A 26328-nucleotide genomic window follows, 5' to 3' on the forward strand; every position below is an offset into this window, starting at 1 on the left:
TTAATTCATAGCTTAAAACGTAATGTGAACAGAACTTTGTTCTTGTTATTACGAGGTAAAACTACACTATGCTAACATAATGTCATGGAATAGAATGCGAAAAACATACAGATAATTTAAAACTCAATTAAGAAAACTCTTTTATCAACTTTTTACAATATTATTAGGAACTAAGCATATTACTTGGCCAAACGAGCTTTGAATTGGAGATAGATACGGTCTGTTTAATATATATGTATCTTTTTTAATGTGAAACTTTTGTAATAATATTACTGTGTTGTGATAAACTGTAAGACTGTGAATTGCATGAGAATTACAAAAAACAGACCCAGCGAATTATTTTATTTCAACTATTTTAAAATTAGTTTAGTTTTAAACTATCTTCTCCACAAAATTTATGTAATTTAAAATGACTGACAAATATTTCACAAATTTTATTTAGTACGAGGTAATCATTAATAAACGACTTGGCTTTTTAAATACTAAATTATTTATATATATTCATGAGTAAACGATTTTTACTTATCTTCACTATAAAGAGGAATGATGAAGAAAGAGAGCCTAAGAAAATAGGGGGTATGGGCCGTCCTCTTCCACTATTTTGACCCCCTAACACACGAACCGTTCGTCTGATCAAAAGGTCCGGCTCACGCATTTATGGCATTGAGGCGATACGATCAAAATGGCAGATAAGCTCAATTATTTCGATTATTTATCTGTTTACTTTTAATCTTTCGATAAGTTCACACGAATTCCTTTATCAGATCTCGTCAATATTGTGTCAGTTAACTCTCACGTGAACGTGAAAAGAGAGATGAAAAGTTAAAAGTCGTTTTGTGAAACTTGGAAATTACTTCGCCTTTATATGGAACATGTTGATGGTGTGCTTTAGTAAATTGTACAATAACAAAGAACTCTTCAATTTAAACGTATATGTAAATTCAGAAACACATAGCTCCCTGAACAAGACACAATGTTGTAGGTTTAGAACCTTTGAAATATAAATAATTTTTGGAACTTTAATTCAAATGCACTTTTCTACCAGTATAGATATGATTAAAATCTCAGTTATAACTTAATATTTTTTTATCAAATATAACTCTCTAGGTGAGATAAAGCTGTATAGTTTAAAGTTATACAAATTGTATCATTCTGAAGGCAAACTCTTGGTGCAAATTTTTATCTTTTTTATTATTATTCATAATAACTCTCTTATCTGGCACTAATTTAAATTTTAATTATGGTGAGTTTGCTGATATTGTATTTCTATTTTGTGATTTTAAAGCAAATTTTCGGTCTTGCACTTACCATTTTTAATTTTTCTAATAATTTCCCCATGCTAAGTCAGCGGTAGGTTTACCGACTCATTACATTAAGATCTGGAGTACGATTTCCCGCGGAACAAAGCACGTATAATCAATCCGTTGTGTGGCTTTTCGCTAAAATAAGCAAACTACCTAATCATTAACCTCGTTTTATTTGTATCCAGTTATCTAATGTCTCTAGCTGATTATAATGTTACGTGTTAAGTAATATTTTTTAAAACGATCATATTATATATACATACATACCTTTCTGGTGTAACGAGGTTGTTTGTTTGAATAGTTGAGCGTAAAGCTACACAATGGGATATCTGTGACGTGTTCATTATGGGTATCGAAACCCGTTTTGCAGCGTTGTAAGCCTTCAGACTTACCGCTATGCCATTAGGGCAATGCCAAAAGCTGCTATAAGGATATAGATGAATCAATTTATACGTTATTTCGTGAGTGCAATCAAATATATACATATCGAACTTATTAGGACGATCTATAAAAAATAGTTCGAGCATGACTGCGAATTAAATTTTACTGCCTTAATGTCGCGAACGAGGGCTATAATGAGCGAAGAGGTCTGTAGCAAAACACGACAAACTGACACTAAACTAAAGTGATTTGGGTACGGGTATATCATGGGTACCTTTGTATTAGACGAACAGTTCGTGTGCTACGACTCCAAAGAGTGAAAGGAACGGCTCACGCTCTCATTGGTAACATAATTTTTTAATCTCAAGATTCATGTGGAATTAACTTTCTATCAGTCTGTCTTTCACTATTAATTATATAAAATCTCATTGCCTCACTTCCAAATCGTAAGTCGTTTTATAAATTTTATAATGTATTTTGTTTTTTTTCATAATTTAAAATTTTACTTTGACAGATAAAAAATACATAAAACTATCTACCTTTTAAACTGTACTGTGGTATATATTTCAGTGGACTTTATCTTGCGAAGTATAGCGAATCACTAACTCTTAATGTTTCAAACATTCAACGTAACCGGAATCAATATCAGTAAGCTGACCTTGGTGTATGTTACCTCCTCCGAACATCTCCCATCACCCATGACAAGAAAGGAAATTCTCATTTGTTCATTTGAGTTTGTACCATAGAATACTGTAAATATCTATCACATGAAATTAATCATCGGGTTTTTATATAAATATGTTTTTTCTTTGACTTTCTACAGTTTATTTATGTGCTAATTTTGTCTACAACACAGTCGGAGATATTGGGTTTAAGCAGTACGACGGAACACTCGGAGACCGTATTCGTATCGGAAGTCAAAAGCTCTCGATCTAACAAAACCAACCTCACAGTTAAGTTCGTCTCTCCGAGTTGGTGTAACGATCCCAGCCACTCTCTATACCTCACCCCTCTGGTTTGGAAACGTCTCGTTGCTAAGGGTAACAGCCAATAGAAATGTACCCCAGGTAATGGCTGCAGGCAATGACTGCCACTATTGGAAGGAAGCTATCAGGTTGATGACAACTCTACAAGGGGCTTCGTGAAAGACGTAATGTTCAAAGAAAGAAGCTTTCGCTCACGCAGCATGAAGACTACAGGATTGTCATTTATACGCTGGGTTTGCCAGAGCTGAGTGTGTACGCTACTTGTTTGTTTGCCACTCCCAAGTGATAGTTAGTTGTACGGGGAACACAGCCGAGTTTGTTACCGCGTCATTTGGACGAACTTGTACATCGAAACCTGTGGAGAGGTTTCATTTTCAAACTAGAGGACTTTCCCGTGGGACTTAAAAGAATTTGTTTGTTTCTTATTGTTGTTCGGTCGTGGTTTTTTTCTTTTCGCGAACCAGCTTTTAAAACAAAGAGCCAATGAAGCAAAGCTGATGACATTGTATTAATCTCACATTTCCTTCCTCTTGTCTATTCGCGCTCTTCAAGCACGACTGTTTCCACGGAACTAACCAGCTCAACTCCCGAACAATCCAAAGAGCAGGTGTAACTCATTTAAAACTATTTTCGTATTGATAACCTGTATAAACAATAACGTAACTTTAACACAGATGGTTGGTTGATCATTGGTTTCATCTACTTTTGAATACATATTGGATAGCTCGAAGTGACTATCACCTGCTTGTTGCCCGTGGTTACAAAAGTGATAAGTGAACGCTTATTTACCGCTCTCTGCAGACGATAGCGTTCTCAGATTGTTGAAAGTGGTTCTGGCGCCCTCCCGCGCGTGTCGCTTATAATCTCGTGGCCAAAAACTCGAGCTCAATAGAATAACACCTCGTGAACTGGAGAAATCTTTCGTACGACTTTAGTTAAGCGACGCGTCTCTTGAAATACAGACGATATACGAACCAAGCTTGACTGTTTAGCGGTTACTATCATTTTCAATAGCCATGGCTCAGATGTTTGACCAATACTTATTTAAGGTAAGATAAATCTCACATAAATCTTTTCTGTTTGCAAATTGTGTACCACTAATGTAAACTATTCACGCGTGAGGCACTGAAAAAATAGTGATGGAAAACTGCTGTAATTTGTACCATATGCGCTGTAATTCTGTTGGTTATTGTTGGGAGCAATCTTTTTCATTACGAAAACCAGGCACGCGCGTCAACTGACGAATCTAACAATTTTCAAATGAAATTGTCCAGTAGACAAGTCGGGCGCGTATTGTGTTTTTAAAAAATGAAATCCCTTCAGGCTAAATATACACGTTCAACACTTATGCTTAAAGAGTGATTTATTACATGTAGTATTTGAAATGTATATATCACGTAATCACACATACGTTAGTATTAATGACGAAAGTGTTTTGCGTTTCGCAAAAGCAAAAGCCTTGGGTTAGAAATACTTAGTATAGCTGTAAGGCGTACACATATTTATATATTTGTGTGTGTGTGTGTGTATTAAATATAGCATGTAATCCCTAATATTTTAAATAACGTTTATGTTTCAGAAAATGATGTTAAACGTAATAAATCACGATAGTTGTGTTTTTCCTTCTATTCACATGCTTCGATTTTCCTCAGTTACTGTCAAACGTTTTTACAGAGAAGTTACTTAATAAATACTATTTTTTTCTAAAGCTTTATTTACTTGCATGAAAATTACTGTAAGTTTTTACTTGTATTTTTTGAGTTTGAGCAATAAATGTCTTATCACCCTCTAGGTACACCTACTATAATTGACAAGAATTGTAAGACATCAAAATGAAATACTTGCCATTAACTTATTCTGTAGTCCTGACATGGCTAGGTAGTTAAGGCATTCGACTTGTTGTCCGAGGCTTGCGGGTTTGAATCCGCGTCACACCAAATATGCTCGCCCTGGAGGCGTTATAATGTGACTGTCAATCCAACTATTCTTTGATAAAAAAGTGGTTGATGGATGGTGATGACTAGCTGCCTTCCATCTAGTCTTACACCCCTTAATTAGGGACAGCTAACACAGATAGTCCTCGTAGCTCTACGCGAAATTCAAAATCAAACCTTTTCTGTATCCAAATATGTTTCCTAATTCATCACGGAATAAGAAGGAGCGGAAAAGAAACATCAATCTTATTCAATTTATTTTTACGATAAGTTTCAGTGTATATTATATAGGGTTTTGGTTGTTTTATAGTTTATATAAAGTTCTCTAACGCGTGCAATTCAAATTATTTAAAATTTTACAAAGGCTTATATCTAATCACGAAGTTGTTTCTGGGTAGAAGGTATTAAAGTTTCTTATGTAGTAGATCATAACTTCGTGAAATATCATAATGTGAATTGTGTCGAATCACTTGTAGCTGTTTACAAATAAGATGTTGCTAACATTCAACAGACATCCGATGACGGACAATGCGTAGAAAATAGCTTTTTCACTGAGTTCCGTTCTTGGGAACGTAGTGCCGATAAGGCTTTCAACGGCTAACAGAGCTCTTCAGACCGGCTGGGTTACTAAAGTAAAGCACATGCTCAAACACTACATGAAAAAGGTCTTGACATTGAGGAAATTATGGTAGACAATGTCGTTAGGTGGCGAAGCATAAAAATCTGTTACTTTACAATGTGAAATGAAGCATCAAAGAATCCATTGATGTGTACTGCATAATACATGCATGACCAGTGGTTAATCTTTATACGGTTTTTAATACATTTCAATTTCTTGTTTGATGTTAGAGAAAAGCAATTTGGAGACCACGTGTGGAAGAGGAATGGCATTCCAGTTCCATGTATTGTTGAACTCTCTTGTCAAAAATCTTCACCAATTAACGACTTTTACCACAAATTATTTTTTAAATACAGTTTGAAATAGTTTCTGTAGTTAAGGGATACTTAGCGAATGGCTTCGTCAGTTATAGTTTACACCATACAGAAGTAAAGGATATATTTGTGCACCAAGAAACGTGTTAAGAGCTACCAAGGGTTAATAAATAAACACCTCTCTGTTCAGAACTTATTTGTTTAAATATATTTAAATGTACAAGCAACAAGGAACCTTTCGTCATTGCTTAAAGTGTCACCAACTAATCACAGCATCACTTACAATGAAAGAATATTAACGAAAGAAGATAAGAGTTAGTTTTCAGTCTTCCTGAAAACAATGTTTAAAGTGTCACCAACTAATCACAGCATCACTTACAATGAAAGAATATTAACGAAAGAAGATAAGAGTTAGTTTTCAGTCTTCCTGTTTTCTTCTGGTTCCGAGTTACCAAAGGTTCCGAGGTACCTGTCATACCAAACATGCTCGCCCTTTCAGGTTTTGGGGCGTTGTAACGTTACAGTCAATCACACCATTCGTTGATAAAAGAATAGCCAACGAGTTGGTGGTGGGTGGTGATTTCTAATTGCTTTTTTCTAGTCTTACACTGCTAAATTAGATACGTCTATCGCAGATCGTCCTCATGTAGATCTGCGCGAAATTCAAAACAAACTAACCTTTATTATTTTGGCTAAAGTACTGTTACAAATGAAGTATTAGTGACGGTTTTGAGATATTTCATTTAAAGCTGATGTAAATAAAGATGGTATTCATACATTGCAGCTCGATCCTGTGAACATTTATTGACATTTTAATCCATTATATTCCATGACACGAAGTTACTTTGGGCTTCGGTTTGAAAGCCGTAAAGGTCTAACATTTTTCTCTTCAATTGTTCTACCACAAAATACCTTCACGCAGGTTTCAAAGGTCATTACTTTGTTCATAGAGGTCTGAACGTACCGATCAAGTTCCTCCACTATCACTAATTGCTCTTACAGAGAACTAAAGGGGTTCTGTACCCAAAATCAAGCCCCGTTAGGATGTCCTCTCATGGTACCGAAACGTGTTCGCCATGCTTACATCCGTTAGCTTGTTATGATAATAGGAGCATAGTCTCAAACATGACACTTCAAGGATATCGAGGAATTCGATGAATACAATATCCGATACCAGATTAGGGTTTGGAGGCCCTGAAAACTCACTGCAAGACCACTATTGCTTTTGGGTGATATTTCTGACGCATTTTGTCCCTTCGGTAGGTATCAACGCCATAGTAATAGGGACACTCCCAAGACCTCCCTGTGTCCACCTGCAAACCTCCTAAACTGTGGTGGGAGTCTGTGGACAAATACACAACACAAATCAATATAGGATATAAAACACGTTATCGACAATTTAGTTTTGTTATGTTGTTGCTAATGGAAGGTTTGTCTCTTTGGTTTGTTTGTTTGTTTTGGAATTTCGCACAAAGCTACTCGAGGGCTATCTGTGCTAGCCGTCCCTAATTTAGCAGTGTAAGACTAGAGGGAAGGCAGCTAGTCATCACCACCCACCGCCAACTCTTGGGCTACTCTTTTACCAACGAAAAGTGGGATTGACCGTAACATTATAACGCCCCCACGGCTGGGAGGGCGAGCATGTTTGGCGCGACTCGGGCGCGAACCCGCGACCCTCAGATTACGAAGCGCACGCCTTAACGCCCTAGGCCATGCCAGGCCCCTTGTCTCTTTGGAATTTCGCGAAAAGCTACACGAGGGATATCTGCGCTAGCCCTCCCTAATTTAGCAGTGTAAAACTAGAGAGAAGGCAGCTAGTCATCACCACTCACCGTCAATTGTTGGGCATTCTTTTACCAACGAATAGCGGGATTGATCGTCACATTAAAATACCCCCCTCCATAACTGAAAAATACGAGCATGGTTTAATGGGGAAATCAACCAGCGACCGTCAGATTACGAGTCGAGTGCCTTAACTACCTGACAATTCCAGCCTTTGAAAGGTTTGTTGTAATAAAATTTACAATATGTGTATACATCTAAAATTAAATATGGTGTTTATTCTTGTAAATATCAGAATATATATATAACATAACCGCACAGAAATCTTAATTTAAGATTGTCAACGTTTCCTAAATAGTGGCTTATCCAAGCAGCCAGTCAGTACTTTGGAACCCATACTCAGTTGGTGGATGGATGAGTATGCTCTTCCAATGTATTTCAGCAAATTCAAATAGTGCTCTTATAAATTGTTTTCAATTGAAACTATATGGAATGGGAAGCTTTACCTTCAAGGATCTAGCAGTCACAAAAAATTGTGATACGAAATCGCTGATATATGATGACACCACCAGAGTTAATATCCTTTGCATATCCTTCCTAGACGTTTCCTTTCATAAAGTGTCATAATGTTTCGTAAAACAAATGTGTAAAAATATAAAGCTGTATTTTATGGAAGTGTTTGTTTATAGAATTTAGCTCAAAGCTGCTACAAGGTTATCTACGCTAGCCGTCTTTAATTTACCCGACGCCTACTCTTGGGCTACTCTTTTACCAATTACTATATTATTGGACTGACCATACACTGTAATGCTCCAACTGATGAAAGGGCGAGAATTTGTGGAGATCCTCACTGAATCATCTCTGATTGGGTTGATGTGACAACTATTGCAATATAATTAAACATTACATTTCTACGATAGTAAAATGTTTTAATGTATATGTGGCTACGATGGGATTGATAACTGTATTATCTTAGTTATGAAATTCTAGAACGTTTATGATTATTGACGCATTTAGCTCCAATTTACATATGAAATGATTTCTCTGTTGTTGTTTGTTTTTATTATGTTGTTCTAATTGCGAATCAGTGGATTCCGTAACTCCTGAAAGGTTTGTCTGAACGTTTGTAGAGTGACATAGAAAAACTGGGCAAGTTGAAACACACTAGAACATCAAATAAACATTTGACTTATGTCTTCAAAAATAAAACATATATATTTTATTAATATGAAGGTTTTAACTAAACTTGTTTGGAGTGCAATATCTGGTAGGTCCTACTAGTACACCAGGTGGCGTTTTAAACTCGTTGAGTTAATCTACATTTCCGACGCAACAGCTGCAAAGTCAGCGTTCAGTAAACAAAGCAGAGTCCACTTGATATGTTATACACAAAAAATGATATTGTCGTAAGTACCTCAGAATAGAGTGTTGTTAAACAGATGGCCGTACTTTCACAGGTGTACTTTACGTTTTTATCAATACAAACAGTTTCACCAAGTAATGTCGCAATCATATATAGAAGCGACACCTGTTACATATTCAATATAATGAATGCACATGTAATATTATCATTTTACATTAACAGATACATCATAGCTATCTAAATTAGAAAAAATCAAAATGCAATCTCTTATGCACTGTTGTGTATATATATATATATATATATACAGCTGTAACGTATTCATTTTCTGGATAGAAAATGTGTTCGATACATTGTACTTACGATAATGACTGTTAATGATGTCGAACTAAATGCATTTAACAAAACCCTGTTGCTTTGTTTTTCGTTGAAATGGACAACACGAGGTTGTCTAGCTGTCGTTATTTTGCGGCGAAAAACTGTAAATGTTACTGTGCTTTAAAAACACACGTACAACGAGAAATATTCCCTTCAAAAGCCGCAAGAAACTCCGGTGTGTAATACTTCCTACTATTGACCTGGCTGGATTGATGAGAACTAATAAACGGCCGCTCTTAGTTTCGTATGTTATAGTGGGTTTTGCTACTTAATGGAAGTCTTTGTTACAACATAGCAATTTAGAAAACTAAAACGTGTGACAATTGGGCAAAAAAATGTTTCGTTGCCAGAATACAAAACGGATTCTTCTCAAACTGCACGGTAACGATCTGTAATGTTTACTGTCGTTGTTGTTTTTGCTTCTGTGTTCACACTAACTGTATGTAGTTGATTTAATGTTCACTATTTACGAAGGATTTACGAAATCTTTAAAATTACAAATAACATATTCATTTCATCAACCATAAACTGACGTTTACAAATAAAAACATATTCAGTCCCAAACCTGACACGCCAGTAGTCGTGGGAAGCACATATCAAACAGCTGGTTTATTCAATAGGTTGAGTTATTGTAATGCAAGAATAGACCAGGATGAATCAGCTTCAACTTCTTCATACAAGCCTGTTGTTCTCGAACTAAGCACAAATCACTGTGACGAAGGCTGGGGCGAATAAAAGAAGGGAAGGGGAGCTGAGCTACATACTGAAGTCAAACGACTGGATTACATAAAGCCAGAGGGTACAGAGGAAAAGATATATGGAGACTTGGATAGCAAAACAAAAACCCAGTTAGGTAAATAATTTTCTCTTCTGATGGTCTCAAGGGTAAAAGAGAAAGTTTGGAAATCCTGGGAGGCGATCTTTACTGTTTCATACAACAATAGGAAGCGTCAGTTTTTGTTTCGTTCCCTGGGCTGTCTTTAATTAATAACATCTGGACTTGATGACTTTAGTTGTTGTTTTTTATTTTGGCATTGATTCAACATTTTTGTTTTGTGTGTTATGCATTAGCTATAGAAGTTATAATTAACATGTAGGATCATGCTTATAAATTACAACTTCAACTTTCTTACAACTCAGACTCATTCATTCCACTAGAGCAGTCGATAGGAAAAAATAACATAATTTCTCAAAATCACACTAGGTTGTATTAGACGCGCCAAAGACAATCTATATTTTCCCAGTAGCTGCTTCTAAAGTTATCAACTTTGAACACTTGTCTCTAAAGCTTTTTAACTACATTTTAATGATTGTGCAGCCACAGGACTTTTGCAACATAAAATCCAATCGTAGGGGACCAACGTGTTACGTCACTACTTCATTGACATTCATTATGTGTAGCCAACTATGAAGGAAAGGGATTGCTGACTCATCAAAACTCTAAAATGTTTCACTCAGTTCGCAAAATATTTAAATCGTTGTATAAGCAACTGACAAAGGATACTGAATTAAAAATCTATAATTACAATAATTAAGAGAAATAAATCAATAACTAAGTGTATACATTTTTATCTGGTTTATCAAGCTATTGCTATTGTTTTGCATGTAAGTGTAACACGTAAATTATTTACATAAAATACACATTTATCCTTCCGTTAAAGAGCGTTTCAAGTAAGTACTAGAACAGGTATAAAAGTATGTAAAACTTTTCAATTTTTAATGTTAATGCGCCGTCGATGATTCGTTACACTTATTTACATATATATATATATATAATAGCTAAATGTCTTTCCGCCTGTCACGCTCTGTTTTTCCTGTACAGTTAATCGTACAATGATATAACATCAAAAATGATTATTTTCAAGACTGCATTAGAAGGATTTTTTTTCATTTGTTTGCATTTCCTAAGATTGTATATCAATATCAACATCAATCCGTCAGTCTTGCGCTGAGCGGGAAAAGAAAACTTATTAAGAACAAAAGTGTTTCCTTTTGTGAAATATTTCGGAATGGAAAAATACACGAATAGAAAGTTTGGTTTGTTTTGAAACAAGACTTCTTCCGTCGGCTGATTAGAAGGCAGCTAGTCATCACCACCCAAAGAAATATTTCGAAGATGGTCACATTAAAATACACGAATCAGATTACGAAGTGAAACGAATGTTTGAATATATATTTGTTGTTCTTCAGGAACGTGTTTGAATATATATTTGTTGCTATTCAGGAACGTGTTTGAATATATATTTGTTGTTTTTCAGGAACGTGTTTGACTATATATTTGTTGTTTTTCAGCTTATACACTGCTGGCCAAAACCTTAAGGCCAATGAACATAAAGAAAAAAATATGCATTTTGCGTTGTTAGACTCAACCACTTATTTGAGTAGAACTTTGAGAGATAAAAATATCAAAAGGAAAAATAAAAAAAAAACTTTTAAGCATTTAATAGGGAAAATGTGAAAAATATGAAATTAGCCTAAATACTAGCTGGTCAAAAATTTAAGACCATACTGAAACGAAGCGTTAATCGGTAAACACGTAACGAAATTTAGTCGTTTGTGTTCAAGCATTAGCGTTGTCAACATCTCCCACCGACGTCTTCTGTGTTGCATTGGGTAAAGACATGGTAAAGGCTAAAACGTTGACAGAGTTTGAACGTGGCAGAATTGTCGAGCTGCAAAAGCAAGGTTTTTCTCAATGTGCCATCGCTGGTGAGTTTGGGTGTAGTAAAACTGCTGTTGCAAATTTCTTAAAAGACCCTGAGGGATACAGAGCGAGAATTTTAAGTGGTCGGCCCAAAAAAAATTCGCCGACGTTGAGCAGGAGGATTCGACGGGTTGTCTGGCAAGACACCAGTCGATCGTCGAACCAGATTAAGGTCCATATGGGCGCAGAATGTAGCTCAAGAACAATAAGACGGCAATAATACGAGAGAAAGGCTTTAAAAACCGTAAACGTCTTCACATTCATACGTCTTCATAGTGTTCACATTTTCCTTATTAAATGCTAAAACAATTTTTTAGTTTTATTTTTCCCTTCTCTTATTTTCATTTTTCTAAGCTCTACTCAAATAAGTGGTTGAGTCTAACAACGCGAAATGCATATTTTTTCTTTATGTTCATTGGCTTTAAGATTTTGGCCAGCAGTGTGTATATATAGTTTGTTTTTCATGTTTGTATTATATTCGTGCATGATTTTATTTTACGATGTTTAATACATCGATTTGAATTGAATATTTCTCCTTTGATACTTTTAAAAGAAATAGCAACTGTGAAAAAGCGTCCAGTTTGGTGGCGAATTTTTCTTGCGCTCAGTAAAATAACAAAGAACGGTGGAATACAGAGAAAAAATACAAAGCTATTTAACAAAGCTAATATGCTGGATGTGCCCACTGTATCGAAACTCAAACATTCCTTATTTGGTTTGGTTTGAATTTCGCGCGAGGCTAAACAAGGACCACTTCAGTTAGCTGTCCCTAATTTAGCAGTGAAAAATTAGAGGGAAGACAACTAGTCATCACCATCCACCGCCAACTCTTGGGCTACTCTTTCAACAACTGATATTAGGACTGACCAATTAACTATAAAGCCCTAAAGATGCATCAGAGTCAGTTTTCGGTGTTTTAAAAATAAACGCAATGCAATGTTTCGTTACTGAAATTAGCGATTAAATAACAAATGACGGTTATAAATGGCACAATAGACAATTGTGCTGCATATAGGCTATGATTTAAGGAATTGAGTTGACTGCACATTTTATATATATTTATCACTATTTTTAGCAGAGTTACCCTTGATTTTTTTAACCGACTTCTATTAGTACTACATGAGGAACATCAAAATGAATTAGAAGCGTGTTATTCACAAACCTGTTGAGTGTTCGGTAAAATATGCAGAACGTTACTTTGTAGCTCACAAAACATTCTATATAATGCTAATCGTTTCCTCAACATGACACCAGGAGCATTAGAGAAATTTAGTTAATTAAACCACTGTTTTTAGCCGCGGCACAAAAGCCCATAGAAATGACTCTGATTTTATTTTCATTTTGTTGTGTGTTTTTTTTTTTTTTTTTTGAAGTACAAACTTTTAGCTTTGTTATCTTTTAATCGATTTGAGATCTACTTGCAGTATTGGATTTAGGAGGTCAGACTCTTTGACTGATATTAACAACGCCCAAGGTATAATAGATTACTTTACTCTAACCCTACCTAAAATATTTCTAGTGCCGCAGCTATTGAGGATTTCCTCTTGTTCTCTATTGAACCTTCCTAAATGAGTGGTATGTTTCCCACAGCTGTATCTGTATACCTCAGTCTTCCTTCATCATAAACGACTGAAACACAGTCTTCCTGGTGTGATTTTTGTTTACCTCTAGATGTGTGTTAATATGTAAAGCTGTATGAACACAGTGGCTAAAATATATACGGATATGACATTTGATTTCCATGGGACGGCTTAATTACAACAGTTTTCACTATAAGGAAATTACACTGTCAGATGTTACATAAGGACTATAATTTTTGCCTTCTTTTAGCAGTAAAAGCTGTTAGTATTACAAAGTCGTCAAACGAAATTCCTGTCTTTAAAGTTAACTTTTGTGTTACTGTTAACACATCTGTCTATTATAAATAGTACCTTCCTGTTATCCACTACTATAACAAAAATAACATGAATGACAAAAAAGCTTAAAACCAGCTGATAAATTAGATAAATCACGTTATTTAATGTTATTTGATGTTACTCATTTTGACTTGTTTATTCAGTGAAAAAAAAATTTCGCTATATCTTCACTTATCTTGGGCTACTTTTGTGACAGAAACTAAAGTACGGACAGTGTAACTAACTTAACACCTCAAACTCATTTACTTGTCTCTTTCTCCGTATTTATTATGTTGTGTCCTGTATTTTGTAATATATTTTATTACTCTCAACTGATACATGCATTAAACGTAAATTTTCACTTTTATGTTGCCATGGTGTTAGTTGCTATGCAATTTGGTGCCTCTTGTCCATTGTGGCAGCGATTAGGAAGAGACATAAGTAGCCTGCGGGTTAATACAAATTACAGATTGGACGTGCTGATAAGAGCGTAGCGCAAAAACATTTTCACTTTTTTTTTTTTCTCTCTCACTCTTTCGAAGGTCAGAAATGTAAAGGTAAAGAAATACTTCATACTGTCTTCTAGCTGTAATATTAAAATATTTCATTTTGTCTAACTTTGATACATTTCAGAATATACCTATAGTTTAAGTACATATTATTTGCTCTAGGATATAATAAACCCATTTATAGGCTCATCAATTATTTGCTTGTCTAAATAAAGTTTGTAAAAATTATTTAAGCGTATTTTGTTCTTTTCTTATTGCTAGACGATTTAATGTGCTATTTGTACTATCTTCGCGTGCTCTCTTCCCACAGTAACTCAGCAGCAAGTCTGTAGCTTACGACGCTAAAAGTCAGCTTTCGATACCTATGGTGGGCATAGCACAGATAGCCCATTTTTTAGTTTTGCCTTAAACAACAAAAATATCACTCTGTCCACCGCGGGGAATCAAATTCCAGAGTTCGGCGTTAAGTTCGTAAGTTAACGCTAACTCGCCGTGGGACTCCTATAAGAGAAGTTTAAAAACACAACAGGCCCGGCATGGCCAGGTGGTTAAGACACTCGACTCGTAGTCTGAGGGTCGCACCAAACATGCACGCCCTTTCAGCCGTAGGGGCGTTATAATGTGACGGTCAATCCCACTATTCGTTAGTAAAAAAGGAACATAGAAACATATTGGATGTTTTTGAGATTATAGATCAGTATCAAATAAAATTATTTCTGTTGTGTAAACTGGAAAAATGTTGCTTTTGACGGTATTTATTTACTTAATCGTTGTATATTAGCTATAATATATTTCACAGTATTAACGTTTGTAACTGACTTTACAAAATCATTCAAGAGGTTTCGATCGCAATGTTAATTGCAATCAGTTGTGAATTGATCCTGATTCTGTTATAGATTGATACAGATATCGATTGGTGAGAAAATGAATGCTGGTCCTGTATTAGCTTTGTGTCTGTATAATGAACTGATCGCTGGAAGAACTCGCGTAGCGGACTTTTGCCTCTTACTTTCAGTTATATTTTTATTAGTTTTTTTTCTGCTATATGGAATAAATATCGAAAACACTGGTAGAGATAAAAGAGTGTCAGAGGTAATTTTGTGCTACAGATAAAGGATAAGTGAGTCTTCCGAGTTCGTCAATTCAGTCAATGTTTTATAAGAGCAAAAATATTTTTCTCCATTCCTCTCTTCGACGGGTGAAAGTTAAAGCCGTGTAAAAATTTAATTACATTTTCTCGACTGTTGTGAGAATGAAGTCGTTCCCAAGGGTTTAAAATGAATGCGAGATAAAAGGCTCCTTCTCTAATATACTATGATATTAGAGGCGGATTCTTAATTTTCTTATGTTGCTTTGCGAAACTGGTTCTTTAATTTGATTTGTTTACAGGAAAAGTTGGTTCTTGTGCCATGGATTGAAACAGAAAATATTAGCTCCGCCCTTTTTTGAAAAACAACGAAGAATTTTTCTGCGAACATATTGTATTTCAACAATATATTTCGGATTACGAACTTTAAAAAAAGTGCTTGCTTATAACCAGCTCATTTTGACAGAACACGGTATGCTGATTTAATGGATTTTTTTCAGTATATTAATAATCTATGTTCTCATTTTTCTATGCTGTTTTACCTTGCAGCTAATTAATCTCTCAGATATACGTATATTATATTGAAGTACATTAATTAAACAAAGCTTTAGTCTACAGCCCAACCATTTTACTAATGAACAATGTCATAAAGTGATTTCGAGAGATCACGAGAATCATATTACCGTGCATAATTTTAAGGTATTAAATTTGGTAATTGGAGAGAACAGCTATATATATATGAATATATATATGAATATATATATGAATATATATATAGTTGTCCAACTAAATATGTCCATAAATAAATCTATAGATATTGTTTACTCAAATACACGTTCAGAGTCAAAGTCTACAAAATGAAATAGTAAGGAAAAACAGAATAAAGAAAAATTGAACATCGTGTTATTTCCTCGTTTAGAGAAGACAGGATTTTTTTTTATAAATAACTTTATGCTATAGTTCTCATAATATCGTGGTAAAACTCGGTAAATAATATTTATTCGTGCTCTTGTTAAACTGCTCATGGTATTTGCCGTATTTCTTGTTTTTTATGTCGAAGTTTGATCTACGCAAAAGAATGGCTTTTGTTGTTTTTTTTCTCTGAAAAATACACGGTCCGTACAAATATTATTTTATTTCCCAACAAATTAATAAAGTCTGGGAATTCTGTATCCTCCAGGCTTCACTTGTGTAATACGAATCTTACAGAACTGATTGTATGATGGAAAGAAAATAGATCGTTTGTTTGTTTTTTGAATTTCGCGCAAAGCTGCACATAGGTTCTCTGCGCGAGCCGTCCCTAATTTAACGATGTAATACTGGAGAAAATGCAGCTCGTCATCACCGTCCACCGCCAACTCCTGGGCTACTCTTTCACCAACGAATAGTGGGATTGATCGTTACATTATAACGCCCTCCACGGCCGAAAGGGCGAGCATGTTTGGTACGATGAGGATTCGAACCCGCAACTTTCAGATTAAGAGTGGAACGCTTTAACCCACCTGGCCATAAGGATAAAAGTGTAAGTGAAGTTCTTGGCTATACAATGGGCTATCTTAACTCTGTCTATGGGACTGAGTGAAATTTATTTAAGATTATCTTTCTGACTGACAGATGTTTTAAGTGACAATAAGAAAAAAATTCATAAAGTAAAATAATAATAATTAGTGTCGAAAATAAAATAATTATATAATACTGTGTTATTAATCCTTCAAATAAAAATATAATTTTTGATTGACTCAAATAAAATTCATAATTATTACAATTCACTTACTTAACCTAACTTTACACCATAACAACTGTTGTGTGTTAAAACTGATAATATAAGTAGTGCCTAGACCACATTTATGTGTATTCTATTTAAGCTGGCCTTATGAGCCCAAATATCAGACAAAAGGGTCTCGTAAACAGGTGATATGATTTGTTGACATGTGACATATTGTTCTAAATTTTCACTCATAGAATCTGAAACAAGCAATGTTCACACATGTCTGAAGTAACAATATACAATAAAAAATAAATGGAAGGAAAATACTAATTATAAAAAGGTAACAGTATTTTGCTACGTACGATAAGTTTAAATTTCATGTAGATTCATCATGATTTTTATCTATCCCAAAACTCTCTATTTGGATCTAGACAATGTAAATACGTTTAATCTATTTCTTTTTTTTTAATCTGCATAAATTAATATGATAACCTGTCGTTGCAGGCACGAGATCTATATATTTTGTTAACAATGATCTCAAGGCCATCCAACAATGCAATTTCTTCACCAGTAGACTTATGAGTGGAAACACGTTAAAAAGTCTACTTAAATAAAACTAGTGAGTTTTCTTCAACAAGACTTTTTAAACCTGTTAGGATTAATAAAACTCTCGAATAAACTGCTTAGGAGCCATACCATCGTCAGTAAAGTTATGGCTATTACGAAACAGAACCCTTACACCCAAACAGCATTATCTCGTTAACGGTACATTAATAAGATAATCACACTACACCTGTTCACGTACCTGTCAAGTTTTTCTTCTCAATTCCAACAGAATTCTGTTACTTTGTTTTGCATAAATATGGATCTGAAAGCAAATATCCATATTTAGAGAAAGTGTCTGTAGAAATCTTATCAAAGAGCGGGCCCGGCCTTGCTAGATGGTTAGGACAATCGACTCGCAATCTGAGAGTCGCGGATTCGTTCAACTAAAAATGCTCGCCTTTTCAACCATGGGGGCGTTATAATTATTGCGGTCAATCCCACTATTCGTTGGTAAAAGAGTAGCCCAAGAGTTGGCTGTGGCTGGTGTTGACTAGTTGTCTTCGCTCTAGTCTTTCACTGCTACATTAGGAACGGCTAGCGCAGATTGTCGTCGCGTAGCTTTGCGTAAAATTCCAAGCAAACCAAACCAAACTGAAGGATCGTTGAGTAACACTGACCTCGGCGTCACTCGGAAACTACCGTGTCAGATAATAATACATTATCATTACCTTCAATACTGAGCACGGTCGGAGATGAAGAGACTAGTTTCAGTAGCACCACGGGACGTGGAACATATTTCTTATAAAATGCTTTTAACCCTCTGTAACTCTTAACACCTGTAAATTTTCTTTCTTTGCTTTCTTGTTGTTGTTGTTTCGAATTCGCATAAAAGTTATGAATTAGAACAAATAATCACTAATCATTTTGAATTGTTCTCGTTTGACTTTGCTACTCTTAAATATGCTTGTTCTGATAAGTTATTAACCTTCTATAAAAATGTGTGCAGAAAACTTCTTATGTTCAAGAAAGTAAGCAACGCTCAGAGAGAGAAATAATAAAACATATGTATATATTTACGCGAAGGATCGTGTTGAAATTTCGAAAGTCAAACAATTAATAGTTAATTGTCTTTTAAGCGTTGTAAAAGTTAGATAATCGTGTAAAGAATCGTTTAATTCCAAGTTTCAATAGTGCTTGTATTTCATATTCACTAGGATGATCGTAAGATCACCATTTGTTAATCGTATACCCAGTTTCATTTTTTATTCACTCTGCTTTTCTGCTGTCCTGCAGAGATACTTTAGTTTTTGTGAAAACGCTAAAAGTCGTTAAGTAAAATTAATCACACACCTTTAATCTACGAAACATTTATAGTTTTCAGTTAAACATTCTGCTTCTTATTGTGAGAAATTTAAAGCTCTGTCGATAATTCATCTCTTTAATCCATCTTGCATTAAGGAAATTTATCATCGGGTTGCTGTATGTTTTTATTTTACATTTAACTTATGATAGGGTCAAAAGTTATTTTTCTAGACACAGTTCGGACAGTTTTCCACAGTTTTCTACTTGTTATTATTTTATAGGCTCATTTTTATTCAAAGCGTATTTTACTTTAGTGTAACTGTTACTTTTTCACTGATAGTCCCGATTATGAGACAACGTAAAACTTAAAGGACTCATATAACGATTTATATCCCTTTAGAACAATGGCATTCGTTTGCCAGCTTTCTTACGTTCAAGTACACAATCATTTCATGATAGAGACGATTATACTGAGATCGCTTTAGTCTTAGTAATTAAGTTTCTCCAACTGAGATCTGTTGATAAGTTATTTCTTGGCATTCAAAACATCCGAGTTTTTATCTTTCATGCGTCTCTAATTATCAAAGCCACATTTTGCAATATCAATTTTGGATTAAAAAAATAATGATTTTTTTCTCCGTACTTGTTTGTTTGTAGTTAAGCACAAAGCTACACAATGGGCTATCCTTGCTTTGCCCACCACGGATATTGTAATTCCGCATGCATATCGCTGTTAGATAACAATTTTACATCTAAATTCCTAAAATAAAAAATTACTAAGTATAATTAGCTCCATCCCTCTGTCAAGTATTTTTTTTTTAAATAAGTATCATATTTTCTAGCAACAGAAAATAGGTGATAAATAGGGACAAACATTGTTTCTAGATACCCCAAGAAATAACAGCCATTTTTTAAAACCCTACTGTTTCAATTACTTTAAATTTTAAGAACACAAACTAAATAAATTGTGTTTATTCCATGTGAATCAGAGATTAGGTCAACGTAACAACTATTGATAAATAGTTTATAAATTTTACATTTTGTGTTTATTCTTCAAACTGTGAAACAATTACGGTATTCTTAACTACATAGAATGGATTGGTAGTGAACCTTTTATTGCCTTAACTTTTAGCCCGAGGTAGCAGATTTTAAAGAGACATGATATGATCTCCACTATTTACCATCCGATCACTCAGCCCTAAGGTTGAAGACTTATAATATTAAAATTTTGGGTTCGATTCCTTTAATGAGAACAAAACACCATAGCTTTTCCTAATGATTTTTTTTCAACTATACAATTCTATCTTACCTCACATATACAGGCTTAGTAACTATTGTACCTCACATATACAGGCTTAGTAACTATTGTACCTCACACATACAAGCGTAGTAACTATTGTATCCTCATACATATAGGCTTAGTAACAATTGTTCCTCATACATATAGGCTTAGAAACAAATGATTAAAAAATTGAAGAATATTCTAGTAAATGCATTTATTTATCAGCCCTGGAATGGAATTTTATAAACTTCAATAGGTTGTTTTTTTCAATATTTATTTAATTGAACTTACTTATGTAGATGAATTTTCAACTGTGCAAGTATTTTTACAGGTGCACAATTTGAGATCAACTGCGCACGAGGAAAACCCCTCCAACTCAGATATGCCATTGTGCAACTTTACACTAAGAAGAGCGTATTTTATCATTTAAGTTAAACGGCTATCAAATCTGTTAGATTGAAAGAAGAAGAAAAAAAGAATCCACGGGATTAAAAAAACTAACGTGAAAAGCTGTAAGAATGAGATAAATGACTATTGTGAATTTTCTAGTTTTCATTAAGTTAGTAAAATACCCATGGAATAAGTTAAGCAAACACAGTTTTTCCAAAATCAATTGTTAGTTCGAGACATTTCTTTTTCTAGAAGACAATGCTCTTGAACACTAACTATTTACATAGTGGAAATATCTTTAAACAAGGAGACTTCTAGAACATAAGAATATATTGAAAAATTGCTAAGTTTCAATAAGTTACGTAACTTTTGGAATTTAGCTTATTCCGTGATGACGAGGAAACCCACTTGTAGATAAAAATATATATGTAAAAATTTCTCAACTCATACCAGCCGTTTTTACATATATATAGAATTTATCTTATTATTTAACTACAAGCAAATATAAAGGAAGAAGTGTCGTAGAAAAAGCAAAAGGTCTAAAGTCACACCGCGCTTTTACGATATTGGATAAAAAATAGCCCTGACTTCAGATATATTATATGACCTTCTCTACATACTAGGTACAGTCTTCTATCATACTGCTTTACATGCTCGTGAATTTATGTTCTGTACAGTCTTTGAAGTCCAGTGGAATGACGAACCATGTTTATCCGACCTTTCTGGAAGATAAACGATTTTAGCGATAACTTAAGGGCATTTGAGTGTATTTTGCTCCTCATTACCTTGTTAATACAGACGTCAACGAGACATTTAATGTTTTTCATCCTATCAAATCTTTATCGCTCATGTCTAAAGTAATTCATTTTATTCTTGTTTCCTTAATATTACGTTCTGATGTTTCAAGTAAGCCTATAGAAAAATGGCTATCCGAGATACATATGATGTTTTAATTACACATATTGTACAGTGGCTAACCGAGGAACTAAGTTATGTTATTTTCACTAGAGTTCTTGTACAGCAGCTATCCGAGAGATTAGGTTGTATTGTTTTCACAAGAGCTGTAGTACAGTGGCTAGCTAAAAGACTAAGCTATCTTGTTGTCATTAGAGCTCTAGTACAGTGGCTATTCAAGAGACTAAATTTTGTCGTTTTCACTACAGCTGTTGTACAGTGGCTATCCGAGAGACTAGTTATCTTGTTTTAACTAAACCTCTAGTACAGTGGCTATCCGACAGACTAAGTATCTTCTTGTTACTAAAGCTATGGTATAGTGGCTAGCCGAGAGACTAAGATATGTTGTTTCCACTAGACCTCTAGTAGAGTAGCTATCCGAGAGACTAAGTTATGTTGTTTTCACTAGAGCTATGATACAGTAGCCATCCAAAAGACTAGTTATATTGTTTTCACTAGAGCTCTACTACAGTGTCTATCCTACTGACTAAGCTATGTTGTTTCCACTAAAGCTCTAGTATAGTGGCTGTCCGAGAAACTAAGTTGCGCTGTGTGCCACTAGACCTATGGTACATTGGCTATGCGAGAGACTAAGTTATGATATTTTCACTAGAGCTTTGATATAGTGGCTATCCGACAAACGAAGTTATGTTGTTCTCACTAGAGCTACGATACAGTGGCTATCCGAGAGACAAGTTATGTAGTTTTCTTTAAAACTCTAGTACAGTGGCTATCCAAGACACTAAGTTATATTTTCGTCACTAAAACTCAACGACAGTGGTTATATGAGAGACTAAGCTATGTTGTATTCACTAAAGCTCTAGTACAAAGACTAACCAAGAGACTAAGTTATGTTATTTTCACCAGAGCTCTAGTACAGTAGCTATAAAAGAGACTAAATTGTATTGTTGTCACTAGAGCTATGGTACAGTGGCTATCCAAAAAAACAAATTTATATTATTTTCACTACAGCTCTAATACAGTGGCTATTCAAGAGGCTAAATTATGTTGTTCTCACAAAAGCTATGGTAAAGTGGTTATCCGAAAGACTAAGTCATGTTGTTTTCACTAAAGCTTTGGTATAGTGGCTATTATAAAGACTAAGTTATGCTGTTTTGTCTAGAACTATTGTACAGTGTCTATCCGAGGCTCTAGTAATGTTGTTTTCACTAAAACTCAAGCACAGTGTCTATCTGAGAAACTAAAATATGTTGTTGTCACTAATACTATAGTACAGTGGCTATGCGAGTGACTAACTCGCGTTGTTTTCACCAGAACAATAGTACAGTGACTATCAAAGAGAATAAATTATATTATTGTCGCTAGAGCTATGGTACAATGACTATCCGAAAGACTAAGTCATGTTGTTTTCACTGGACTTCTAGTGCAATGGTTATCCGAGTAACTAAGTGTTATTGTTTTCACCAGAACTATGGTATATTGACTATCAAAGATACTAAGTTATGTTGTATTCACTAGAGTATTTGTACCTCAGCTATTCAGGAGACTAAGTTATGTTGTATTCACTTAGAGTTCTGGTACAGTGGTTATCGAAGAGACTATATTATGTTGTTTTCATTAAAACTCTAGTAGAGTGGTTATCCAAGACACTAAAAAATTATGTTGTTGTTACGAGTGCTATGGTACAGTGACCATCCAAGAGACTAAATTATGCTGTTGTCATTAGAGCTATGGTACAATGGCTATCCGAGAGACTAAGTCATGTAATTTTCACTAAAGCTCTAGTACAATAGCTATCCATGGGACTAAATTATGTTGCTTTTATTAGAGCTGTAGTACAGTGGCTATCCAAAGGACTAAGTTATGTTATTGTCTCTAGAGCTCTAGTACAAGGGTTATCCAAGAGTCTAAGCTATGTTGTTGTCATTATATCTGTAAGTGCAGTAGCTTTTTAAGATGCTATATTATGCTGTTTTCACTAGAGCTATGGTAGAATTTCCTTTCGAGAGACTAAGTTATGCTATTGTCACAAGAACTCTAGTACAGGAGTTATCCAACAGAATAAGGTATGTTGCTATCATTAGATGTGTAACTGCAGTAGCTATCCAAGAGATTATATATGTTGTTTTCACTAGAGCTATGGTACAGTATCTATTCGGGAGACTAAGTTATGTTGTTTTCACCAGAGCTATGATACAGTGGTTGTTCGAGAGACTATTTGTTTGTTTTGGAATTTCGCACAAAGCTACTCGAGGGCTATCTGTGCTAGCCGTCCCTAATTTAGCAGTGTAAGACTAGAGGGAAGGCAGCTAGTCATCACCACCCACCGCCAACTCTTGGGCTACTCTTTTACCAACGAATAGTGGGATTGACCGTAACATTATAACGCACCCACGGCTGAAAGGGCGAGCATGTTTGGCGCGACCGGGATACGAACCCGCGACCCTCAGATTACGAGTCGCACGCCTTAACACGCTTGGCCATGCCGGGCCTCGAGAGACTAAGTTATGTTTTATCACTATAGCTCTAGTTCAGTGGCTGTTCAAGAGACTACGTCGTGTTGTTTTTACTCGAGCTCCAGTGTAGTGATTATCCAAGAAACTAAGTTATGTTGTTGTCACTAAAGAGAACTATAGTACTGTGGCTCTCATAAAGACTATTTTATGTTGTTTTCACTTGAGCTATGGTACAGTTTCTATCCAAGAGACTAAATTATGTTGGTTTTGTTAGAGCTATAATACACTGCCTTCCGAGAGACTAAGTAGTGTTGTTTTTACTACTGCTGTGATACAGTGGCTATCCGAGAGACAATTTATGTTGTTTTTACTAGAACTCTGGTACAGTGGCTATCCAAGAGACTAAGTCATGTTGTTTTTACTAGAGCTCTAGTACAGTGGCTATCAGAGGGACAAAGTTATATTGTTTTCACCAGAACTATGGTACAGTAGCTATCAAAGGTACTAAGTTATGTTGTATTCACTAGAGCATTAGTACATAAACTATTGAAGAGAATAAGTTATGTTGTTGTCTTTAGAAAATTGGTACAGTGGCTAACCGAAAGACTAAGTTATATTTTTTTTCACTAAAGCTCTAGCAGAATGGTTATCCAAGGGACTATGTTATGTTGTTTTCACTAGATCTCTGGTACGGTCGTTATCTAAGAGACTAAATTATGTCATTGTCACTAGAGCTATGTTATAGTGGCTATCCAAGATACTAAATTATTTTATTTTCACAAGAGCCATGGTAGAGTATGTGTTCGAGAGAGAGTAAGTCATGTTGTTTTCACTAGAACTCTAGTACAGTGGCTATCCTAGTAACTAAGTTTTATTGTTTTCTCCAGAGCTATGGTATACTGGCTATCAAAAATACTAAGTGGTTATTCAGGAGACTAAGTTATGTTGTTATCACCGTAGCTCTAGTACAGTGACTATCCGAGAGACTAAGTTATGTTGTTTTCACTAAAGCTCTGGTGCAGTGTTTATCCAAGATACTAACTTCTGTTGTTTTCACCACATGAATAGTACAGTGGTCATCCAAGATAGTAAATTATGCTGTTGTTACTAGAGCTATGGTACAATGGCTATCCGAGAGACTGATTTATGTTATTTCCTCTTAAGCTCTAGTACAGTGGCTATCCACGAGACTAAATTATATAGCTTTTATTAGAGCTGTAGTACAGTGGCTTTCCAAGAGACTAAGTTATGTTGCTGTCACTAGAGCTCTAGTACAGTGGCTATCCAAGAGACTATATAGTGTTGTTCTCACTACAGCTCTGATATAGTTTTTTTTTTGAGAGGCTATGTTATGCTGTTTTCACTAAAGCTACAAAACAGTGGCTATCCTAAGAGACTAAGTTATGTTGTATTCACTAGGGCTTTAGTAGAGTTGTTATCTAAGAGACTACGTTATATTGTTTTCACTAGAGGACTAGTGCAGTGCCTATCCGAGAGACTAACTCATGTTGTTTTCACTAGAACTTTAGTACAGTGGCTATTCGAGAGACTAAGTTATGTTATTTTCGATAAAGCTTTAGTACATCGATTATTCAAGAAACTAAGTTATGTTGTTGTCACTAGATCTCTAAGTGCAGTGGCTATCCAAGAGACTATATTATGTTGTTTTCACTAGAGCTATGATACAGTGGCTATCCAAGAGACTAAGTTATTTTATTTTCACTAAAGCTCTAGTATCGTGGCTATCCACGAGACTAAGTTATTTTATTTTCATTAAAGCTCTAGTACAATGGCTATCCACAAGGCTAAATTATGTTGTTGTTATTGGAGCTTTGGTACAGTGACTATTCTAGAGACTAAATCATATTGTTTTCTCTAGAGCTATGGTACAGTGGCTATGCGAGACACTAATTTATGCAGTTTTCACTTGAGCTGTGATACTGTGGTTATCAGAGAGACTAAATTATATTTTTTTTTCACTGGAGATATGGTACAGTGGCTACGGGAGAGATTAATTTATTTTGTTTTCAGTAGAGTTCTAGTATAGTGGCTATCCGAAAGATTATGGATATGTTGTGTTCACTTGAGCTGTAGTACTGTGGCTATCCGAGAGACTATGGATATGTTCTTTTCACTAGAGTTCTAGTACAGTGGCTATGCATGATACTAAATTACGCTGTTGTCTTCAAAACTATGGTACAATGGCTATCCAAGAGACTAGTTATGCTGTTTTCACTAAAACTATAGTGCACTGGCTTTCCGAGAGACTAAATTATGTTGTTTTCTCTAGAGCTCTAATACAGTGGTTATTCAAGATACTAAATTATGTTATTTTCATTAGAGCTTTGGTATAGTGGCTGTTATTAGAGCTATGGTACAGTGGCTATCCGAGACTGTTGTTTTCACTAAAAGTGAAGGACAGTGGCTATCAAAGAGACTAGGTTATGTTGTTTTCATAATGCTCTAATACAGTGGC

The 26328-nt window shown here is 35.0% G+C and overlaps 1 protein-coding gene across 3 annotated transcripts in view; it reads left to right on the forward strand.

The window, feature by feature from the left end:
- The first annotated feature begins 2879 nt into the window (after window positions 1-2879).
- Window positions 2880-26328, forward strand: part of LOC143230915 (thymocyte selection-associated high mobility group box protein TOX-like) — a 166512-nt gene continuing 143063 nt past the window's right edge. Inside the window, exon 1 of one of the 3 annotated variants that reach the window (XM_076465223.1) lies at window positions 2880-3720. In XM_076465223.1, coding sequence (XP_076321338.1) covers window positions 3688-3720 — 33 coding nt within the window. In that variant the 5' untranslated portion in view covers window positions 2880-3687. The remainder of the gene's footprint in view (window positions 3721-26328) is intronic. The other 2 variants (XM_076465225.1, XM_076465222.1) reach the window with 2 other exon arrangements.

The sequence above is a fragment of the Tachypleus tridentatus genome, chromosome 10 (assembly GCF_004210375.1).
Source record: "Tachypleus tridentatus isolate NWPU-2018 chromosome 10, ASM421037v1, whole genome shotgun sequence".
Lineage (NCBI taxonomy): Eukaryota > Metazoa > Arthropoda > Merostomata > Xiphosura > Limulidae > Tachypleus > Tachypleus tridentatus.